We start from the raw sequence: 19,926 nt of genomic DNA on the forward strand, positions 1-19,926 counted from the left end.
AGCCTTGGATAACTAAGGAAATAAAAGTAGGCATCAAACTAAAAGCTCGTACATACAAAGTCACCAAGATTAATGGGAAACCAGAAGATTGGGAAAAATTTAAAAAGCAACAAAGTACCCCTAAGTGAGCAATAAAAAAGGGAAACAACACACACAAAATGCTGGTGGAACACAGCAGGCTAGGCAGCCTCTATAACGAGAAGCACTGTTGATGTTTTGGGTCGAGATCCTTTGTCAGGGACTTCTTCGTCAGGAATAAAAAAGAGAAGCTAGATTATAAAAAGAAATTAGCATAAAATATAAAAATGAATAGTAGAAGTTTTGATAATTATATACAGCTGAAAACGATGGCCGAAGTGAATGTAGTTCCCTTGGGAGGACGAGAAGGGGAATTGATATTTGGTAACGAGGAATTGGCCGAGGCTTTGAATGACTATTTTGTGTTGGTCTTCACGGTGGAGTATGCATCTAACATGCCAAAGAGAGAAGTTATGGATGCGATGGGAGGTAAGGACCTCGATATAATTGCTATCACTAAAGAGGTAGTGCTTGTTGGCCTGAAGATAGTCAAGTACCCTGGTCCTGATGGAAGGCATCCCTGGGTACTGAAAGAAGTTATAGTAGAGGCTTTGGTGATTTACCAAAATTCTCTGGACTCTGGGCAGGACCCAGCGGATTGGAAGGCAGTGATTGTCACGCCACTATTCAAAAATGGATGTAGGCAAAAGGCAGGTAACTTATAGGCCAGTTGGGAAAATGCTTGAAGCTATCATAATAGAAGAAATAGCAAAGCATCTGGAAAGAAATGGATCATTAGGCAGACACATCATGGATTCATCAAAAGGAGGCTCTGTTTGACAAACCTACTGGAGTTCTTTGAGGATATTAACGAGCACAGTGGATAGAGGGGAACAGACAGACATTATTTACCTGGATTTCCAGAAGGCGTTCAAAATGGTGCCACATAAAAGACTTACGCACAAAATAAGGATGCATAGAGTTTGGAGTGATGTATTAGCATGGATAGAGGATTGGGGTACATGTGTGTTTTTCTAGTTGGTAATCAATGGTGAGCAGTGTGCCACAGGTATCGGTGCTGGGCTCGCAAGTGTTCACGATATACATTAATGATCTGGAAGGCAGGGGCGAGTGTAGTCCATCTAAGTTTGCTGATGATACTGAGCGGAAAAGCAAATTGTGCAGAAGATACGGAGGGTTTGCAGTGAGGTATAGATAGGTCAAGTGAGTGGACAGATGGAATACAATGTTGGTAAATGCGAGGTCATCCTCCCTGGAAGAAAAAAATGAAAGAACAGATTATTATTTAAATGGTTAAAAAAAATTCCAGCAAGTTGCTTTGCAGAGAAGCTTAGAAGTGTTTGTGCATGAATCACAAATGGTTGGTTTGCAGGTGCAGCAGGCCGTCAAGAAGGTAAATGGAATGTTGGCCTTCGTTGCCAGAGGGATTGAATTTAAGAGCAGGGTGGTTATGCTGCTACTGGTGAGACCGCACCTGGAGTACTGCGTGCAGTTCTGGTCTCCTTACTTGAAGAAGGTGTTAGGAACTGTAACAATTTTAAAATGAACCAGCAGCAACAGAGCTCACACTTGCAGTCTGGTTTTGATGTTAAAACCACTATCTTTATTAGTATCTACTTATAATATAGTAACTTAACCAAGATAAACAAAAGTTAACATTGTTGTGTGTATATATGTGTAAATATAACTCCCAAACTATTGAGCTTGGGGGAACAAAGCTCAGAGTCTTGAGATGGTAAAGTATGAAAGTTCAGTTCATCCACGGAATAAATGATGGGAGACAGTTATTTGTAATCCAAGGTAAAACGTAGAGAGAAGGCAAATACGTAAAATTCCACAGGTTCCACAATGGTAATTAATAAAGATCCTCCATCGAGCCGTCCAAATCCACACACGAATTACCACCAGAGTGATCTGTCAAAGGGATGTTGTCTTCAAGGGGTTATCGCATAACATACCCAGGCAAGGGTTAACTTCGAGTGGTCTCACAAGACATTCCTTAATCCACTCCTATAGATTATACAAAGTGATAGCCAATGTGCACTGGATCAATAATCAGCCCACCATTGTGGGTATGGCAGAGTTCCAAATCCCCAGCTTCAACAAGCTGGAGCTGCTACCTTTTCCAGGTTCGCTCCTCTCTCTCTTCTTCTGCCTGTGACTGTCTGTGTCCTTGTTTTAAAGGTAAACAAGTTGCGAGGCAGTCAGTGAACAACATCACAGTCCTGCCTCACTGAAACGCTCTTTTAAAGTGACAGTCCACAGTACAGGAAACCTGTGGGTTTGTAACAAAGGCATTGGGCTTTTGGCTTTAGAGGCAGTGCAGAGGAGGTTCACCAGGCTGATTCCAGAGATGAGGGGTTGCTTCATATCTATTTCAAAGGGCTACTTCATACCTACCAATACTTTTCTCCAGTGACTTCATCCATGCATCAACTCCATGGAAAATTTATAAAGTAATTGATGTACCCATTACCCCATTCTATGCTGGAAACTAAATGTCAAACCAAATACCAACACCATTAATTCTCATATTGAATCAACTTCAACTACATGAAAGTATAGGGGACAAAATGGAGCCCAATATTTCTCGTGTGAAATGTCTGATCATATTACATGGCCAATTACAGAAGGCTTCCAGTTATAATCTATTCCCTGCCTTCCCCCTTAATTAAACTGTAATTTATAATTACATAAATGTTAAAACTGTCAATTAAGTTATTTTAAATTGAGTAATTTCATCTTTAAAATTTAGCAAATAAATTACAATATTGCACAGTTAAGCAACTTGAGCACAGATGACTGCTGAGCAATGTTATCTGCTCATATATGTGAAATGCCCGGTTCTCATGATTCTAATACTAATCCAATCCTGCCAATTTGTGATTGATGGAAAAGCTGTGGGAGAACCATTAAGTGACAGAATGAAGACAGTTGGAGCTGAATGTTGACCATGCCTTCCAGAAATCACTGTGGTTTTAATTTCAGCCTGATTAAAACCACACAGATTTGTGCTTATCAATGTTAATGGAACTTGAGCAAGAGGCTGTAATTGTTTCTGCACGTTGAGAATGACAGCATTTGCTCTTCAAATACTGAACTTCTACCAAGACAAACTGACAAGTGGAGAACAAAACTCTCATGCCAGGGAAAGAGGCTGATAAGGAGAACAAGGCTCTTGGTTTGAAACTGAGTTGTTCCATAATAAACTAGAAAGAGAGAAAAGGAGCACTGTAGCTCAAGTCGCATTTGGTAAAACGAACACCATCACCCGGAACATCCAAACCTGGATATCCTAGTTTCAGAGTGGTTGAATGTATCCAAGGGAGAAGTGCTGAGTGAATTGTACACATTAACTGCAATGAATCGACTATGATAGTGAATATACTTAGAAAGTCACAATGTATGAAAATGTATTAAAAAGGCATCGTTTAGTTTCCTTACCTTTCGGAGTACAACTGCTTTATACAAATTAGCCATTTTGCTGGTTTTGAAAGCTTCATGTTCCATCTGTATGGCACATGAGTGGGGGTCAGCCCTGATATTGGGAGAGGAGATAGTAGCATCAGTAGACATTTAACATTTTATATATATTTGTGTTACAAGAGAGGAGAGAGGGGGTGAGTGTGAAGGGAGAAGGGGAGGGGAGAGAGGGTGGGGAGAAATAGGAAGACAAAATGACACAGCAAGGAAAAGGTCTCATGGATATGGGATTTAACTGTTTTGAGAAAGGAAGACAAGTTATGGCACAAACTTAAGACTCGTAAATTCTTATGCAAATACTCAACAGCCCATTTATTGAAACTCTCCCCACACTCATTGATATTTGCTTTAAGTGGAAAATGGGTGCAAGGTTTCGAATCGGTTACCTACCTTTGGTCTGCTTTGGTGACTTCCGTCCCTTTATTCTTGGTCAGTGCCTCCTCCAGCATGTGGAGACAATGTTCTCGTGCCTGGTACCCAGCCACCGATGCATAGAAGAAAGCCAAAACATTTAGTGTAAAAACTTGGCATTCAGCAGTGTCATATAGTAACTGCAGTACAAAAGGTATTCATTTGGTCCAGAATACCTATCAGGTGCAGAAATCACATCATCCAACTCTCCCATAACCCTGGAAATTCTTCCTTTCAAATACTGCAGAATATATTCCCTTTAAAAACACTGTCTCCACCATTTCCACAGGTAATAAATTCCAGACCATAAATATTCATTGCATAAAATGTCTTCCCTTCATCTCCCTTACATCTTTGTCCAGGAAATACCTACCAGTGGGATAGTTCTCCTTCTCCTCTTAAAACAATCCATGTTCTCATACACTTCCAACAAATATCCTATCAATCTATAATCCAAAGGAAATAATTCCAACTTTTTCAGTTGAGGGTTAACACTGAGATCCCTCATGGGCTTATGCACGCTCCAACTAGGGATAAGCAGCAACAGACCATTCAGACCCTCAACCTACTCTACAATTCAATTCATTCACGGCTGATCTGACATTCCTCAAACCCACATTACTGATTCTCCCTCTGTAATCTTTGATTCCCTTTCTGATTAGAAATATACCTTGGCTTTAGATAAACCCAAGGATTCTTCTCTATATCTGTCTCTGTCAAGCAGCTCAAAACACCTACAGCTCAGTGTAAATGGATATTCTTTATTCTGAAACCTGCTCTCAGCGTTTACTCTGCCTCGCCCCCTAAGAATCTTATTTGCTTTAATAGGGTCGCTTCTTATTATTCTTATAAGAGTCCCATCAGCTTAACTTTCCCTTGTGTCCCCAATTAATCTGAACAGACCTTCTGCACCACATTCACGATCTTTCCTTAAGCAGGAGATCCAAAATGATTTAAGTTCTCTGGATGAGGTTTCATGGGTACCTTGTACAGTTGAATTTAGACTTCCCCACTTTTATACAACACCCATGAAATCAGGGCCACCTTACCATTAGCTTTCCTATTACTCATGTACTAGCTTTCTATTTCATTCCCCAAATTACTTTGTACGGCAGCTTTAAGCAATTTGTCTCCATTGAAACAATACTTTCCATTGAACAAATGCTTCATTCTTCCTTTCAAAATGAATTTCAGCTTCCTAGATATGCCAGACATTTGGACATTCACTTAACACCATATTGGTCTGTTCACACTTTCCTCATTTGTCTTGCCATCAATTTTTGTATCGCCATCAATTTTTGTGTCATCAGCAAATTTGACTTCCTTCCTCCAGGTAATTAATGTATTATAAACAGTTATAGTTACATTTATAGTTAAAGGCAGTTTCTGGTGGTGCCATTAAGACAATAGGTTGTTCCAGCAACTCCTATGGAAATCTTCAAATAATCCCATTGCCGGCTGCTATAGCTGAAATCCACAGCTACAGCCATGGACAGTGCACTAACATCAATTTCAGGCAGTTAAAAAATCTATCACTACTGAAAGTTGACGAATCTTGGATGGCAGTCTTCAGTGACAAATACGGTTCCCCTTTAAGATAGTGGAAAAGAGAATGCTGCGCTGGATGAAAAGTTAATTTAAGGAGAAAATGGTTCCAACTTGCACTACTGTCTATTCTGCTAGCAAACATATTGTCTCTGGAAAATAAATTAGAAGCCCTCAGAGCAAGACTGCTGAACCATAGGAACAGAGACTGCTGCGTTTTTTGTTTCATGGAGATTTGGCTACCCTCTGCCATTCTGGATGCAGCGATATAGCTCACTGGCTTTACGATTCACTGCCAAGATAGAACTGCTGAGTCATTCAAAGGCAGAAGAGGTGGAGTATTCTTTGATGAACTCCTTGTGGTGTACAAATGTGGCAGTTTTGTCCCAGTCCTCCACCTGCGACCTGGAACATCTAACGATCAAGTGTTGTCCATTTTAACTGCCTCAGGCAAGTATCAAACAGGCTCCAGAACTGAGCAACATAATTAACAAGCGTGAAACAGCACACTCTCATGCCTTTCCCATCATTTTAGATGATTTTAAATAGGCCAGCTTGAAAAATTCCCTAAATAATAACCACCACTTATGAAATCAGAGGAGCCAACACAATGGAGCACTGTTAAAACACCATCAAGAACGCTTACCATGCCACTCAATGCGCACACTTTGGAAAATCTGATCACCTGACTGCACTTATACTCCCCAAGTATAGGCAGAGACTGAAGACTGCAGTACCAGTAGAGAGGACCAAGAAGATATGGAGAAGGGGGTCGGAGGAGCATTTACAGGACTGCTTTCAGTCAGTAGACTGGTCAATGTGTGTGCCTACAAGAACATACCATACAGAATCAAGAGCCATGGTTGAAGAAAGAGATTAGTAGTCTGCTAACTTTATATCCATAGCATTTGAGTCTAGTGATCCAGGAATATACAAGAACACCAGGTACGACTTACAGAGAGCCATCTCAAGAGAAAAAGAACTATTCTGATTGAGGTTAGAGGCAGAATCAGATGTACAGTTGAAGTCAGAAGTTTACATACACCTTAACCAAATACATTTAAACTCAGTTTTACACAATTCCTGACATTTAATCCTAGAAAACATTCCCTGTCTTAGGTCAGTTAGGATCACTATTTTAAGAATGTGAAATGTCAGAATAATAGTAGAGAGAATGATTTATTTCAGCTTTTATTTCTTTCATCACATTCCCAGTGGGTTAGAAGTTTACATACACTTTGTTAGTATTTAGTAGCCTTGACTTTAAATTGTTTAACTTGGGTCAAATGTTTTCGGTAGCCTTCCACAAGCTTCTCACAGTAAGTTGCTGGAATTTTGTTCCATTCCTCCAGACAGAGCTGGTGTAACCGAGTCAGGTTTGTAGGCCTCCTTGCTCACACATGCTTTTTCAGTTCTGCCCACAAATTTTCTATCGGATTGAGGTCAGAAAATAAAGTCAAGTCTGGTTCAACCTTGGGAGCAATTTCCAAATGCCTGAAGGTACCACATTCATCTGTACAAACAATAGTATGCAAGTATAAACACTATGGGGCCATGCAGCCGTCACATCAGGAAGGAGACGCATTCTGCCTCCCAGAGATGAACGTCCTTTGGCACCAAAAGTTCAAATGAATCCCAGAACAACAGAAAAGGACCTTGTGAAGATGCTGGAGGAAACAGGTAGACAAGTATCCACAGTAAATCGAGTCCTATATCAACATAACCTGAAAGGCTGCTCAGCAAGGACGAAGCCACTGCTCCAAAACTGCCATTAAAAAGCCAGACTACAGTTTGCAAGTGCATATGGGGACAAAGATCTTACTTTTTGCAGAAATGTCCTCTAGTCTGATGAAACAAACATTGAACTGTTTGGCCATAATGACCATTGTTATGCTTGGAGGAAAAAGGGTGAGGCTTTTCCATCCCAACCGTGAAGCATGGGAGTGGCAGCATCATGCTGTGGGGGTGCTTTGCTGCAGGAGGGACTGGTGCACTTCACAAAATAGATGGCATCATGAGGAAGGAAAATAATGTGGATATATTGAAGCAACATCTCAAGACTGGGAGACCATTACCAACGCTCTCTCCGCCAGAGAAAGCAGGATCTCCCAGTGGCCACACATTTTAATTCCATGTCCCATTCCCATTCTGATATGTCTATCCATGGCCTCCTCTACTGTCAAGATGAAACTACACTCAGGTTGGAGGAACAACCCCTTACATTCCGTCTGGGTAGCCTCCAACCTGATGGCATGAACATTAATTTCTCTAACTTCCGTTAATGCCCCTCCTCCCCTCTTACCACATCCCTTATTTATTTATCTCTCCTCTCCCCACCCCCATTTTATCTTTTCTCTCTTTCTTTTTTCTCTCTGTCCCTCTCACAATCACTCCTTGTCAGTTCATCTAGTGCTCCCCTCCCCCTTTCTTTCTCCCTAGGCCTCCCATCCCATGATCCTTTCCCTTCTCCAGCTCTGTATCCCTTTTGCCAATCACCTTTCCAGCTCTTAGCTTCACCCCACCCCCTCCAGTCTTCTCCTATCACTTTGGATCTCCTCCTCACTCTTCCACTTTCAAATCATTTAATATCTTTTCTTTCAGTCAGTCCTGAACGAAGGGTCTTGGCCCGAAATGTCGACTGTACTTCTTCCTATAGATGCTGCCTGCCCTGCTGTGTTCCACCAGCATTTTGTGTGTGTTGCTTGAATTTCCAGCATCTGCAGATTTCCTCGTGTTTGCGTTCTCAAGGCATCAGCCAGGAACTTAAAGCTCGATCACAAAAGGGGTCTTCCAAATGGACAATGACCCCAAGCATACCTCCAAAGTTGTGGCAAAATTGCTTAAGGACCAGAAAGTCAAGGTATTGGAGTGGCCATCACAAAACCCTGACCTCAATCCGATAGAAAATTTGTGGGCAGAACTGAAAAAGCATGTGCGAGCAAGGAGGCCTACAAACCTGACTCGGTTACACCAGCTCTGTCTGGAGGAATGGAACAAAATTCCAGCAACTTTTCAAAGAGTACCCCTGTGGCTGTACCCCTGTTTCAGTACTGTTGGGGGGGGGGGGGAACACCCTACCTGGGGGAAGCAACAGTGGCCATGCCTCTGTCAAAGAGTCTGGCCCTGTGGCTCTGAAGGGTAGGGAAAGGAAGAAGAAGGCAGTAGTGACAGGGTACTCTATAGTTAGGGGATCAGACAGGCGATTCTGTGGTCGCAGGAAAGAAACTTGGATAGTAGTTTGTCTCCCAGGTGTCAGGGTTCGGGATATTTCAGATTGCATCCAAGATATCCTGCAGTGGGAGGGAGAACAGCCAGATGTCGTGGTACTTATTAGTACCAATGACATAGGTAGGAGGAGGGAGGAGATCCTGAACACAGACTATAGGGCGTTAGGAAGGAAGTTGAGAAGCAGGACCCCAAAGGCAGACATCTCAAGATTACTGCCTGTGCCATGCAACAGTGCGTTGCAGGAATAGAGTGAGGTGGAGGATAAATGCGTGGCTGAGGGATTGGAGCAGGGGGCAGGGATTCAGATTTCTGGACCATTGGGACCTCTTTTGGGGCAGGTGTGACCTGTACAAAAGGACGGGTTGCACTTGAATCCCAGAGGGACCAATATCCTGGCAGGGAGGTTTGCTAAGGCAACTGGGAATTGTTGGGGGTGGGGGGGTGGGAACTGAATTGAAGAGACTGAGGAAGAGGAGGTTGGCTCACAAATAGAGAAAGCTTGTAGACAGTGCGAGAGGGAGGATAGGCAGGTGATCAGAGAAGGGCTGCGCTCAGACCGAAGGTTTGAGATGTGTCAATCTTAATGCAAGGAGTGCTGTGAACAAAGCCGATGAGCTTAGATCGTGGACCAGTACTTGGAGATGTGATGTGGTGGCCATTACAGAGACTTGGATGGCTCGGGGACAGGACTGGTTACTTCAAGTGCCAGGTTTTAGATGTTTCAGAAAGGACAGGGAGGGAGGTAAAAGAGGTGGGTGAGTGGAACTGTTGATCAGAGATAGTGGCACTGCTGCAGAAAAGGTGGACGCCATGGAGGAATTGTCTACGGAGTCTCTGTGGGTAGAAGTTAAGAACAGGAAGGGGTCAATAACCTTACTGGGTGTTTTTTATAGGCCGCCCAATAGTAACAGGGGTATCGAGGAGCAAATAGGGAAACAGATCCTGGAACGATGTAATAATAACAGAGTTGTCGTGATGGGAGATTTTAATTTCCCAAATATCGATTGGCATGAGAGCAAGGGGTTTAGATAGGGTGGAGTTTGTTAGGTGTGTTCAGGAAGGTTTCTTGACATAATAAATAGATAAGCCTACAAGAGGAGAGGCTGTACTTGATTTGGTATTTGGAAATTAATCTGGTCAGGTGTCAGATCTTCTCAGTGGGAGAGCATTTTGGAGATAGTGATCATAATTCTGTCTCCTTTACAATGGCATAGGAGAGAGATAGGAACAGGCAAGTTTGAAAAGCGTTTAATTGGAGTAAGGGGAATTCCAGAAGAAATGTGGCAAACATTCAGGGAATATTTGTGTGGAGTTCTGTATAGGTACATTCCAATGAGACAGGGAAGTGATGGTAGGGTACAGGAACCGTTGCAATAAATCTAGTCAAGGTTCAGAGAGCTAGGCAATGTTAGAGATCTAGAAGATAAGGCTAACAGGAAGGAGCTTAAGAAGGAAATTAGGAGAGCCAGAAGGGGCCATGAGAAGGCCTTGACAGCTAGGATTAAGGAAAACCCCAAGGCATTCTACAAGTATGTGAAGAGCAAGAAGTTAAGACATGAAAGAATAGGACCTATCAAGTGTGACAGTGGGAAAGTATGTATGGAACCGGAGGAAATGGAAGAGGTACTTAATGAATACTTTACTTCAGTATTCACTATGGAAAAGGATCTTGATGATAATAGTGTTGACTTGCAGCAGACTGAAAAGCTTGAGCATGTAGGTATTAAGAAAGAGGATGTGTTGGAGCTTTTGGAAAGCATCAAGTCGTTAAGTCGCTGGGACAGGATGAGATGTGCCCCAGGCTTCCGTGGGAGGTGAGGGAGCAGATTGCTGAGCCTCTGGTAATGACCTTTGCATCATCAATGGGTACAAGAGAGGTTCCAGAGGATTGGAGGATTGCGAATGTTGTTCCTTTATTCAAGAAAGGGAGTAGAGATACCCCAGGAAATTATAGACCAGTGAGTCTTACCTCAGTGGTTGGTAAGTTGATGGAGAAGATCCTGAGAGGCAGGATTTATGAACATTTGGAGAGGTATAATATGATTAGGAATAGTCAGCATGGCTTTATAAGGGCAGGTCGTGCCTTACGACCCTGAGTGAATTTTTTTTGAGGATGTGACTAAACACATTGATGAAGAAAGAGCAGCAGATGTAGTGTATATGGATTTCAGCAAGGCATTTGACAAGGTACCCCATGCAAGGCTTATTGAGAAAGTAAAGAGGCAAGGGATCCAAGGGGACATTGCTTTGTGGATCCAGAACTCGCTTGCCCACAGAAGGCAAAGGATGGTTGTAGACGGGTCATATTCTGCATGGAGGGTGGTGACCAGTGGAGTGCCGCAGGGATCTGTTCTGGGACTCTTACACTTCGTGACCTGGATGAGGAAGTGGAGGGATCGGTTAGTAAGTTTGCTGATGACACAAAGGTTGGAGATGTTGTGGATAGTGTGGAGGGCTGTCAGAGGTTACAGCAGGACATTGATAGGATGCAAAGCTGGGCTGAGAAGTGGCAGATGGAGTTCAATCCAGATAAGTGTGAAGTGGTTCAGTTTGGTAGGTCAAATATGATGGCAGAATATAGTATTAATGGTAAGTCTCCTGGCAGTGTGGAGGATCAGAGGGATCTTGGGGTCTGAGTCCATAGGACGCTCAAAGCAGGTTGACTCTGTGCTTAAGAAAGATAGGAAGGATGTGGAAGCAATAGAAAGGGTGCAGAGGAGATTTACAAGGATGTTGCCTGGATTGAGGAGCATGTGTCTTATGAGAATAGGTTGAGAGAACTCGGCCTTTTCTCCTTGGAGCAACGGAGGTTGAGAGGTGACCTGATAGAGGTGTATAAGATGATGAGAGGCATTGATCGTGTGGATAGTCAGAGGCTTTTTCCCAGGGCTGAAATGGTTGCCACAAGAGGACATAGGTTTAAGGTGCTGGGGAGTAGATACAGAGGAGACGTCAGGGACATGGAGCTTAGTAAAATAGAGGGCTATAGGTAAGTCTAGTAATTTCTAAGGTAAGGACATGTTCAGCACAACTTTGTGGGCCGAAGGGACTGTATTGTGCTGTAGGTTTTCTATATTTCTATGACACAGGTTTAAGGTGCTGGGGAGTAGGTACAGAGGAGATGTCAGGGGTAAGTTTTTTTACTCAGAGTGGTGAGTGCGTGGAATGGGCTGCCAACAACGGTGCTGGAGGCGGATATGATAGGGTCTTTTAAGAGACTTTTGGATAGGTACACAGAGCTTGGAAAAATAAGAGGGCTATAGGTAAGCCTAGCAATTTCTAAAGTAGGGACATGTTTGGCACAACTTTGTGGGCTGAAGGGCCTGTATTGTATTGTAGGTTTTCCATGTTTCTCTATGTAACTGACAGTGAGAAGGTTATGGAAAGCTACCCAAAATGTTTGACACAAGTTAAACAATTTAAAGTCAATGCTACCAAATACTAACAAAGTGAATGTAAACTTCTGACCCACTGGGAAAGCAGTGAAAGAAATAAAGACTGAAGCAAATCATTCTCTCTACTATTATTCTGACATTACACATTCTTAAAGTAGTGATCCAAACTAACCCAAGACAGGGAACATTTACTAGGATTAAATATCAGGAATTATGTATTTGGTTAATGTGTATGTAAACTTCTGACTTTAACTGTACGTCAACTCTGGCGGGGTTTACAGGCGATTACTTCCTCAAAGCAAAACCTAACATCATGAATGACAGTCCTGCTTCACTTCAAGATGAGTTCACGCCTTTTATACATGCTTTGAAAGAGAGAGTAAAACTACAGCTGTGAGGATTCCTGTAGCTTCCAGTGACCCAGTGATCTGTGTCTCAGAGGCTTTGCAAGACGACAGGCCCAAATGGTGCACAACCATTCACAATCATTCCTACAGTTCTGATCAAAAAAAACTCTATAATCTGGTCCTCTGCACCTCACTCTGCAACTGGATTTCCAACTTCCTCACCAGAAGTCTATGCAAGATGGAAATAACATCTCCACCTCAATGATAATCAACACTGGCTCACCTCAAGGAGGTGTGCTTTTCCCACTGCTCTACTCTCTCTACACACATGGCTGTGTGGCTATACACAGCTCAAATATCATCTGTAAATTTGCTGACTACACAACTATTGTTGGCAGAATTTCAGATGCTGATGAGAAGGCGTACAGAAGTAAGCTAGATCAGCTGGTTGAGTAGTGTTGCAGCACAAAAAAGACGAAAGAATTGATTGTGGAATTCAGAAAGGGAACAGATACCAGCCCTCAGAGGGATCAGAAGTGGAAAGGGTGAGCCATTTCAAGCTCTTGGGTGTCAGTATCTCTGAGGATCTATCCTGGGCCTGACACACCAAAGTATTTATAAAGAAGGCACAACAGCGGTTATATTTCATTAGGAGTTTGTGGAGATATGGTATGTCACCAAAGACACTCACAAATTTCTACACATGTACCGTGGAGAGCATTCTAACTGGCTACTGCATCACTGTCTTGTATTGGAAGGGGGGGCCAGGGGAGGGCACTGCACAGGATTAAAATATGGTGCAGGAAGTTGTGAATTCAGTCAGTTCCATAATGGACATAGCCTCTCCAGCATCCAGAACATCTTCAATGAGAGATGTCTCAAAAAAAAAGGCAGCATCCATCACGAAGGATCCCATCACTCTGGACATATTCTCTTCTCATTGTTACCATCGGGGAGGTGGTACAGGAGCCTAAACACACACTCTACAATCCAGGAATAGCCTCTTCCTCTCTCCCATCAGATTTCTGAATGGACATTGAACCCATGAACACTACCTCGCTACTTTTTTTCTCCTCTTTTTGCATTACTTATTAATTTTACCTTTTTAATATTTACTTCTTACTCTAATTTACAGTTTTTACTATGCATTGCAATGTATTGCTGCCGTATAACAGCAAATTTCATCACATATGCCAGTAATATCAGACCTGATTCTGATTCAGCACTGCTCCACATTACTCCCACTGGTCACACAGTTTGTTGGCCAGTAATTACTCCTAAAATAACTCCTCACTGCTTCCTGCCTGTTTATCCACAGGATTATTTCCAGTATTGTAGGTTCTCAACTGGTGATGTAACCCTTTGTGAGGCACTTTATTTATTTAGCAATACCACATGAAATAGGCCCTTCTGGTCCTTCGAGCTGCGCTGCCCCAGCAACCCCTGAAAAACCCAATCATGAAACAATTTACACTGGCCAATTAATCTACTTGGACTATGGAAGGAAAGCGGAGGACCTGGAGGAAACCCCACCCTTTTCATAGGGAAGATGTAAAAACCCCTTACACAATGGCACTGGAATTGAACTTCAACCTCCAGAATACCCCAAGCTATGCTAACCACTATGCTACCATGGTGCCCATGGTTGAATGCCTCAAAGTACAACACGCCAGCTGGCTCCCATCAACTCTGGATACAATTTCCTCAACAAACTCAAGAAAAAGAAATTTGTCAAGGTTCTTCATTGTTGTTCTTTTTGTTAACAACTTAATAATTAAGTGTGACAGTGGCAACTCTTAATTGGTCTGAAACAGAAAATCTATTCTCAAATTATTCCCAACAGATCACTGACTAATAGAAAGGCAATGTGTGGAATCAACACTTCATAAAAAATTTTGGAAGAACACAGCAATTCAAGCAGCATCTGTAAAGATCACAAGTTCCTGACCTGAAGCATAGAATTACATCTTTTGCCTCATCTTTTTGCTGCTTGACTGGCTAAGTTCTTTCAGCTTCCAAACTTTTTGTTCCAAACTCTAGCAAATATCCTTTTTAGAAATGGATAAGCAAGAGCATTATGCTCATATCCAAACAGTCTCAATAAATAATTATCACAGTACAAAATGTCCACCCTGTACAGTACACAATGAATTTGAACAGTTGCTTTGAACAGTGCATTGTTGAAATAGTTCTTTAATTTTCTATTTTATTCCTGAAGGAGACTAATTACTACAATTCTAGTCCTTACCTTGACAGAGAGCTTAGGTATTTTTTGATTGGCTGCATCACGGAGGGGACAGTCAAGGTCTTAACAGAAAATAAGTATGGAATATCATTAATGCTCAGCTGATGGGAGAGACAGCTCTTATTGCCACAAGTTTATAGATAAGCAGGGCTTTGAGTTATGCTAAATGGGCAATCATTTAAACCAGGTGTTCTCAACCTTTTTTTTTTAAATACCATGAACCTCTATCATTAACCAAGGGGTCTGCGGACTCCACGTTGGGAACCCAATTTAGACCATAAGACCATAAAACATAGGAACAGAATTAGACCATTCGGCCATGGAGTCTGCTCCACCATTTCATTGTGGCTGATTCATCAGTCTTCAACCCCATTCTCCTGCCTTCATGCCCTAATTAATCAAGAACACATCAACCTCCACTGGAAATACACCCAATGACCTGGCCTCCATAGCCACCTGTGGAATGAGCAGATTGGACAGGCTTTGTGTTTAGCCATTGAAATTTAGAAAAGCAAGAGGGAATTCGTTGAAACATACTGTATATAACCCTGAGCAGTCTTGACGTATAATAGCATTCCTCTGTCTACAGGAATTCCGGTTTCTCCACATCTACCCTCTCAACATGTCTTGCCACAGTCAAGTGTTTATGTACATGTGCCTCCATGTTACTTTCTTTCCTTGTGTCCTTTAGAACCATGCCATTTAATTATTTAGTCTTTCATTCTTTCTGCAGAAATGTCTCTTCTAATTCTCTCGATTTGCATTCCTGGATTAAATCACAACTGACACTTTGTAACCCACCTGTACCCTCTTGTGATTGTTACTATCCTCCTCACTGTTTATCACAGTGTAGACGGAGTGTATGGATGGGAGGTTGGTTTTCATGAAGGACTGAACTGTTTCTACCGATTTCTTCAATTTCACACAGAGGAATGACACATCCAGATAAGACACTTTTTCTGGTGATCTACAAAATTGATGAGGGTCAATGGGAACATGACAAATTTCCTTAATCTTCTGAAGAAATATGCTTTCTCAGCCATATTGTCTACATGGTTGGACCAAGACAAGCTAACTGGTGACATTTACATTTAGGAACCTGAAGCTCTCAACCACCTTCACCTCAGCACCATTGATAAATACAGGAACATGTACAGTGCCATGAACAGTTGTCCAAATGCTTTCCTTCCATTCTGTTTGATGTTATACTGGCATAAAGCAAGTTCAACATTGAGCTTGGGTCTAAAAGTAAATCTTCCACTCTACAACAATAAAATTTGACAATGTGCTTGGCTGAGGCAAGTCATTCAAAATGGAAGCCAAGTGAGTATGTAAAAAAAAAGGTTAGCTGGGAGAAGACTCAGGAAATGCATTGAATGGAATAAATGGTTCTAAAGGAATGAAAAGCTTATTTTACAGTTTGGTAAGAACATAACTCACTTCAGAGGATTTGTCTGTTCAGAAATTCTTTTCTAGTGCTCTAGTGTTATTTTGAGCATCGAGGGTTGCTCAAGCAGCAGCCCTTGTGCTGGCTTTGCAACAGCGAGGGTGGAGTTCCAGAATCTCTCTTAAAATAAAAGCGTACAAAACCCAGCAATGTAACTTGCAACTAAAAGATAAACGTAACCCTCACAAACTCACCTGGTGGTACAAAGACATCCTTTACAGGTTCCCCATTCTATAGACAGAAGGAAATAGATTAAAAGTTAGCTAGCACAGGAAGAACAAAAACAAAGGACTGATACATCACGATCCACTCATCTTCTCTCCTTTCCAATCCACTGTTGTGGATTTGCTCCCTTTGGCCAAGTAACTGAAACGAGTGTGATGGAAGCTTTCACTGACTGGACTGTATTTCTCAGTCACACAGCCACTGTTTACTCAGGAGGAACGGAAGAGTTCACTGTTAACTCAGTGCCTTGTAACAACTGAATGAATGCTTAAATAAAATCAAAGCACTCAATTGAAGTTATTCAACTCCTACATCAACCTTACCTTACGCAGCTTCATCTGTTTCTGATAAAACTTATTCCATTCCTTCTTTCTGTGCTCACTTTCCCCATCTGATTCACTGCCATCTTCATTCCCATATCTGAAAGAGACAGACTGAGCTGAGCAGATATCCATCGTCAATTTCCAATCACTTTTATTGTTCAAGTTATTTCACCTCACTCACAACGTACATTCATGTCATAGATTCTAATAAAACCAGTAAATAAAGTGTACACATGTACTTGACAGTGTAAAGCTCATCTCTTCAACCTGCTATTATCTTGTCTTTCAAAATTTAAGCTGGACTTCACTAATTTATTTTGATTTCCATTTCACAGTTTTTGTACCAATTAGCAAAGCTGCTGGTCCCAAGGATTTTCCAAAGAAAAGCATACAAGTTCACAAAGAGACACACACACACACACAGATGCAATGGTCAGACATAGATTAAGTTTGTAATCTGGCTGAATGGTGTTCATCATTCATATAAACAATTTGGAAGAGAAAGTACAAAGAATGACACAAAGTACAAAGAATGTATTGTAAACAGTGAAGGGGCTCTTGATCATCTTGGTGGTGAGCTGAGGCATAGCAAATGACATTCAATCCAGAATCCAGGGCACAACTTTAAAATGAATGGTAGAGCACTTATCTCTTACTATCTCTCCTTTCAGTTAGTCCTGACGAAGGGTCTCAGCCCGAAATGTCGACAGTGCTTCTCCCTATCGATGCTGCCTGGCCTGCTGTGTTTCACCAGCATTTTGTGTGTGTTGTTGAATTTCCAGCATCTGCAGATTTCCTCATGTTTGGTAGAGCACTGGGGTGTGTTATAGAACAGATGGTCCTAACAGAACAAGTGATGCCATCACAGATAGACAGGGTGGTAAAGATGTTGGTCTTCATCAATCAGGGCACCAATTATACAAGGCGATAGTGGGGCTGCATTTGGATATAGTGTGAAGTTCTAGGAAGGATGTCATTAAGCTGGAAAGAGTGCAATGAAAATTTAGGAGATTATTGCCAAGGCTTGAAGGGCTGAATTATAGCCATGGGAAAGCTTGGGCTTCACTTCTCGGAGCGTTGGAGAGCAAGGGGCGACCTGTTGGAGGTGTACAAAATCACGACAACATGGTTTGGGTGGATGGACAGGCTTTTCCACTGGGGAAACAGAATCATAAACTAGAGGGCTAAGCTCAAGGCGAAATCAAAAAGGTTTAAGAAGGATCTGAGGAGCAACTTTTTCACACAGAGGGTGAAGCAAATATAGTCTGAGCTGCCACAGGAAGGAGTTGAGCCGGGTATAATTACAACATTTAAAAGACATTTGGACAGGTACCTGGAGAGGAAAAGTTTGGAGGGACATGGGCCAAACACAGGTTACTGGGACCATCTTAAATGAGCAGCTTGGTCAGCATGCTGAATTGGGATGAAGCTGGTACTGTAAACAGTGAAGGGGATCTTGGTCATCTTGGTGATGATCTGAAGCATTTTGCCAGGCTGTATTATCCTGTTATTCTAATCTGTATCTTTGAGTAATAATTTCAGTATCACTTTGTAACATTACTTTGGAATGTTAAGACAATGCTTCCATTAAATTAAATAAGACATAAACTGGGCATAAGATCTCCACATTTTTTCCACTTTAGCCCATTTTTTTCCTCAGAATACTTCACCCAACAGTGCTGCTGATGAAAGGCTCCAAACTTTCATACTCAAAAGGCAAAATACTGCAGGTGCTGGAAGTCTGAAATGAAAAGAGAAAATGCTGGAAGTGGCAGGTAAGGTAGTATCTGTGGAGAGACATTTCAGATCAATGATGATTTATCAGAGCTGAGATAAGCTGGATATCAGATATACTTTTAAGCTGCAGAGGAAAGGAAGGGATGGAGAGAACATAGAAGGGTGAAAACAGAGCTATAAGACACAAATAGTGGCATCAGCTGAGAACACTGGAAATTATCAGGTCAGACAGGAAAGAAACAGAATCAACAACAGAGTGAGACGCGTCATGATGAAGCTTGTTAATGGCAGCTGATCTGAACGAAAAGACAAAATAGGAGATGATGAATGAAAATGAAGAAAGAGAAGAGCCCAAAGCCAGAATTATGAGGAGCAAACCACAGCAGATGCTGCTAAGTCTGAGATAGAACATAAGGCTAGAAATAATCAAGTCAGGCAGCATTCTTGAAGCTACCGCCTACACTGATGAAAGATAGCCAGTCTGTTCTATGAATTATTCTCCTTTCTCTATGGATGCTACCTGACCTGCTTAGTAATTTCAGCATTCCCAGCCAGTACCACTAGTTGTGTCAGTCTCCCTTAGTCACCCAATCACAGATACTCCCTTTTCATATTTCCATTTTTCCTCTTCTCTGCAACATAAAACATGTTTAACTTATAACTTGTGCTACTTCTAGATCATCAACCTGAGACATTACCTCTGACTTGTTGTCTTCACAGATACTATGTAAAATACTGAGCATTTCCAGCATTTTTGGTTTCTATTCCATCCTTTGGTACTTACTAAATAACCAACACATACCATCTGAACCATTTCATACAAACCTGAGCATAGCCAATGCTCAAGGTTGTTTTACTTTAAAGTTGCAGCATTGTTTATTGTGAAGCATCCGTATTATATTTTTAAATGGGGCATGAGTAAATAAACAAATGAAAGCTTTCTTAATATACACTTGGCAGCATCACAAATTCTAACTAGCCTTATTTCTTACAAAATTCATTTGTCAACAACACTACCAGTATATCACTTTTAGATGTTTCCAGTAAATTCTCCAATAGTTAACCTACCTTTCAAAGCCGTAACCCTTTTTGCCCCCTTCATACAGGTCACTGATGTATCCGAATGGTCCTGCAGCTGATGGTGTTGTAGCCGATGCTTGAGCCTTGCTGAGGTCAAGCCTCTGCAGGGAGTCCAGCTGTTTCATCACAATCTCAGGATTTTTGCAGTGATCGCATGCCTGATTACAAATTGGAATTGCATCTCCAAAATACTTGGCAATGGCTGCATGCCGACACCTTACACAAAACGTCAAAAAATCAGATATCAAAAATTTGAATGACCTGTGGAGAAAAGCACCCTGACAAACACCCAATCTGACTAGCATTTATCCTATATACATTTAAAAACAGACTGGCTAAAAATACTAAATCCCTCGGGTTTATCGCCACCCAGACCATTCCTCTGTTTTCCCTAGTCTGGTATAAACTCTGCCATTTGTCA

General features: G+C 41.8%; 1 protein-coding gene across 3 annotated transcripts in view; it reads right to left on the reverse strand.

Annotated features, from left to right (window-relative positions):
- The window catches only part of LOC132380220 (ATP-dependent DNA helicase Q5-like), a 52,617-nt gene that overhangs the window by 24,545 nt on the left and 8,146 nt on the right, over nucleotides 1-19,926 (reverse strand). Inside the window, exons 2-7 of one of the 3 annotated variants that reach the window (XM_059948927.1) lie at nucleotides 19,494-19,721; nucleotides 16,689-16,785; nucleotides 16,335-16,371; nucleotides 14,697-14,755; nucleotides 3,913-3,992; nucleotides 3,484-3,577 (exon numbers count right to left, since the gene is read on the reverse strand). In XM_059948927.1, coding sequence (XP_059804910.1) covers nucleotides 3,484-3,577; nucleotides 3,913-3,992; nucleotides 14,697-14,755; nucleotides 16,335-16,371; nucleotides 16,689-16,785; nucleotides 19,494-19,630 — 504 coding nt within the window. In that variant the 5' untranslated portion in view covers nucleotides 19,631-19,721. Of the gene's footprint in view, nucleotides 1-3,483; nucleotides 3,578-3,912; nucleotides 3,993-14,696; nucleotides 14,756-16,334; nucleotides 16,372-16,688; nucleotides 16,827-19,493; nucleotides 19,722-19,926 lie in introns of those variants that run through there. The other 2 variants (XM_059948928.1, XM_059948929.1) reach the window with 2 other exon arrangements.

Source organism: Hypanus sabinus, chromosome 23 (genome assembly GCF_030144855.1).
Source record: "Hypanus sabinus isolate sHypSab1 chromosome 23, sHypSab1.hap1, whole genome shotgun sequence".
Lineage (NCBI taxonomy): Eukaryota > Metazoa > Chordata > Chondrichthyes > Myliobatiformes > Dasyatidae > Hypanus > Hypanus sabinus.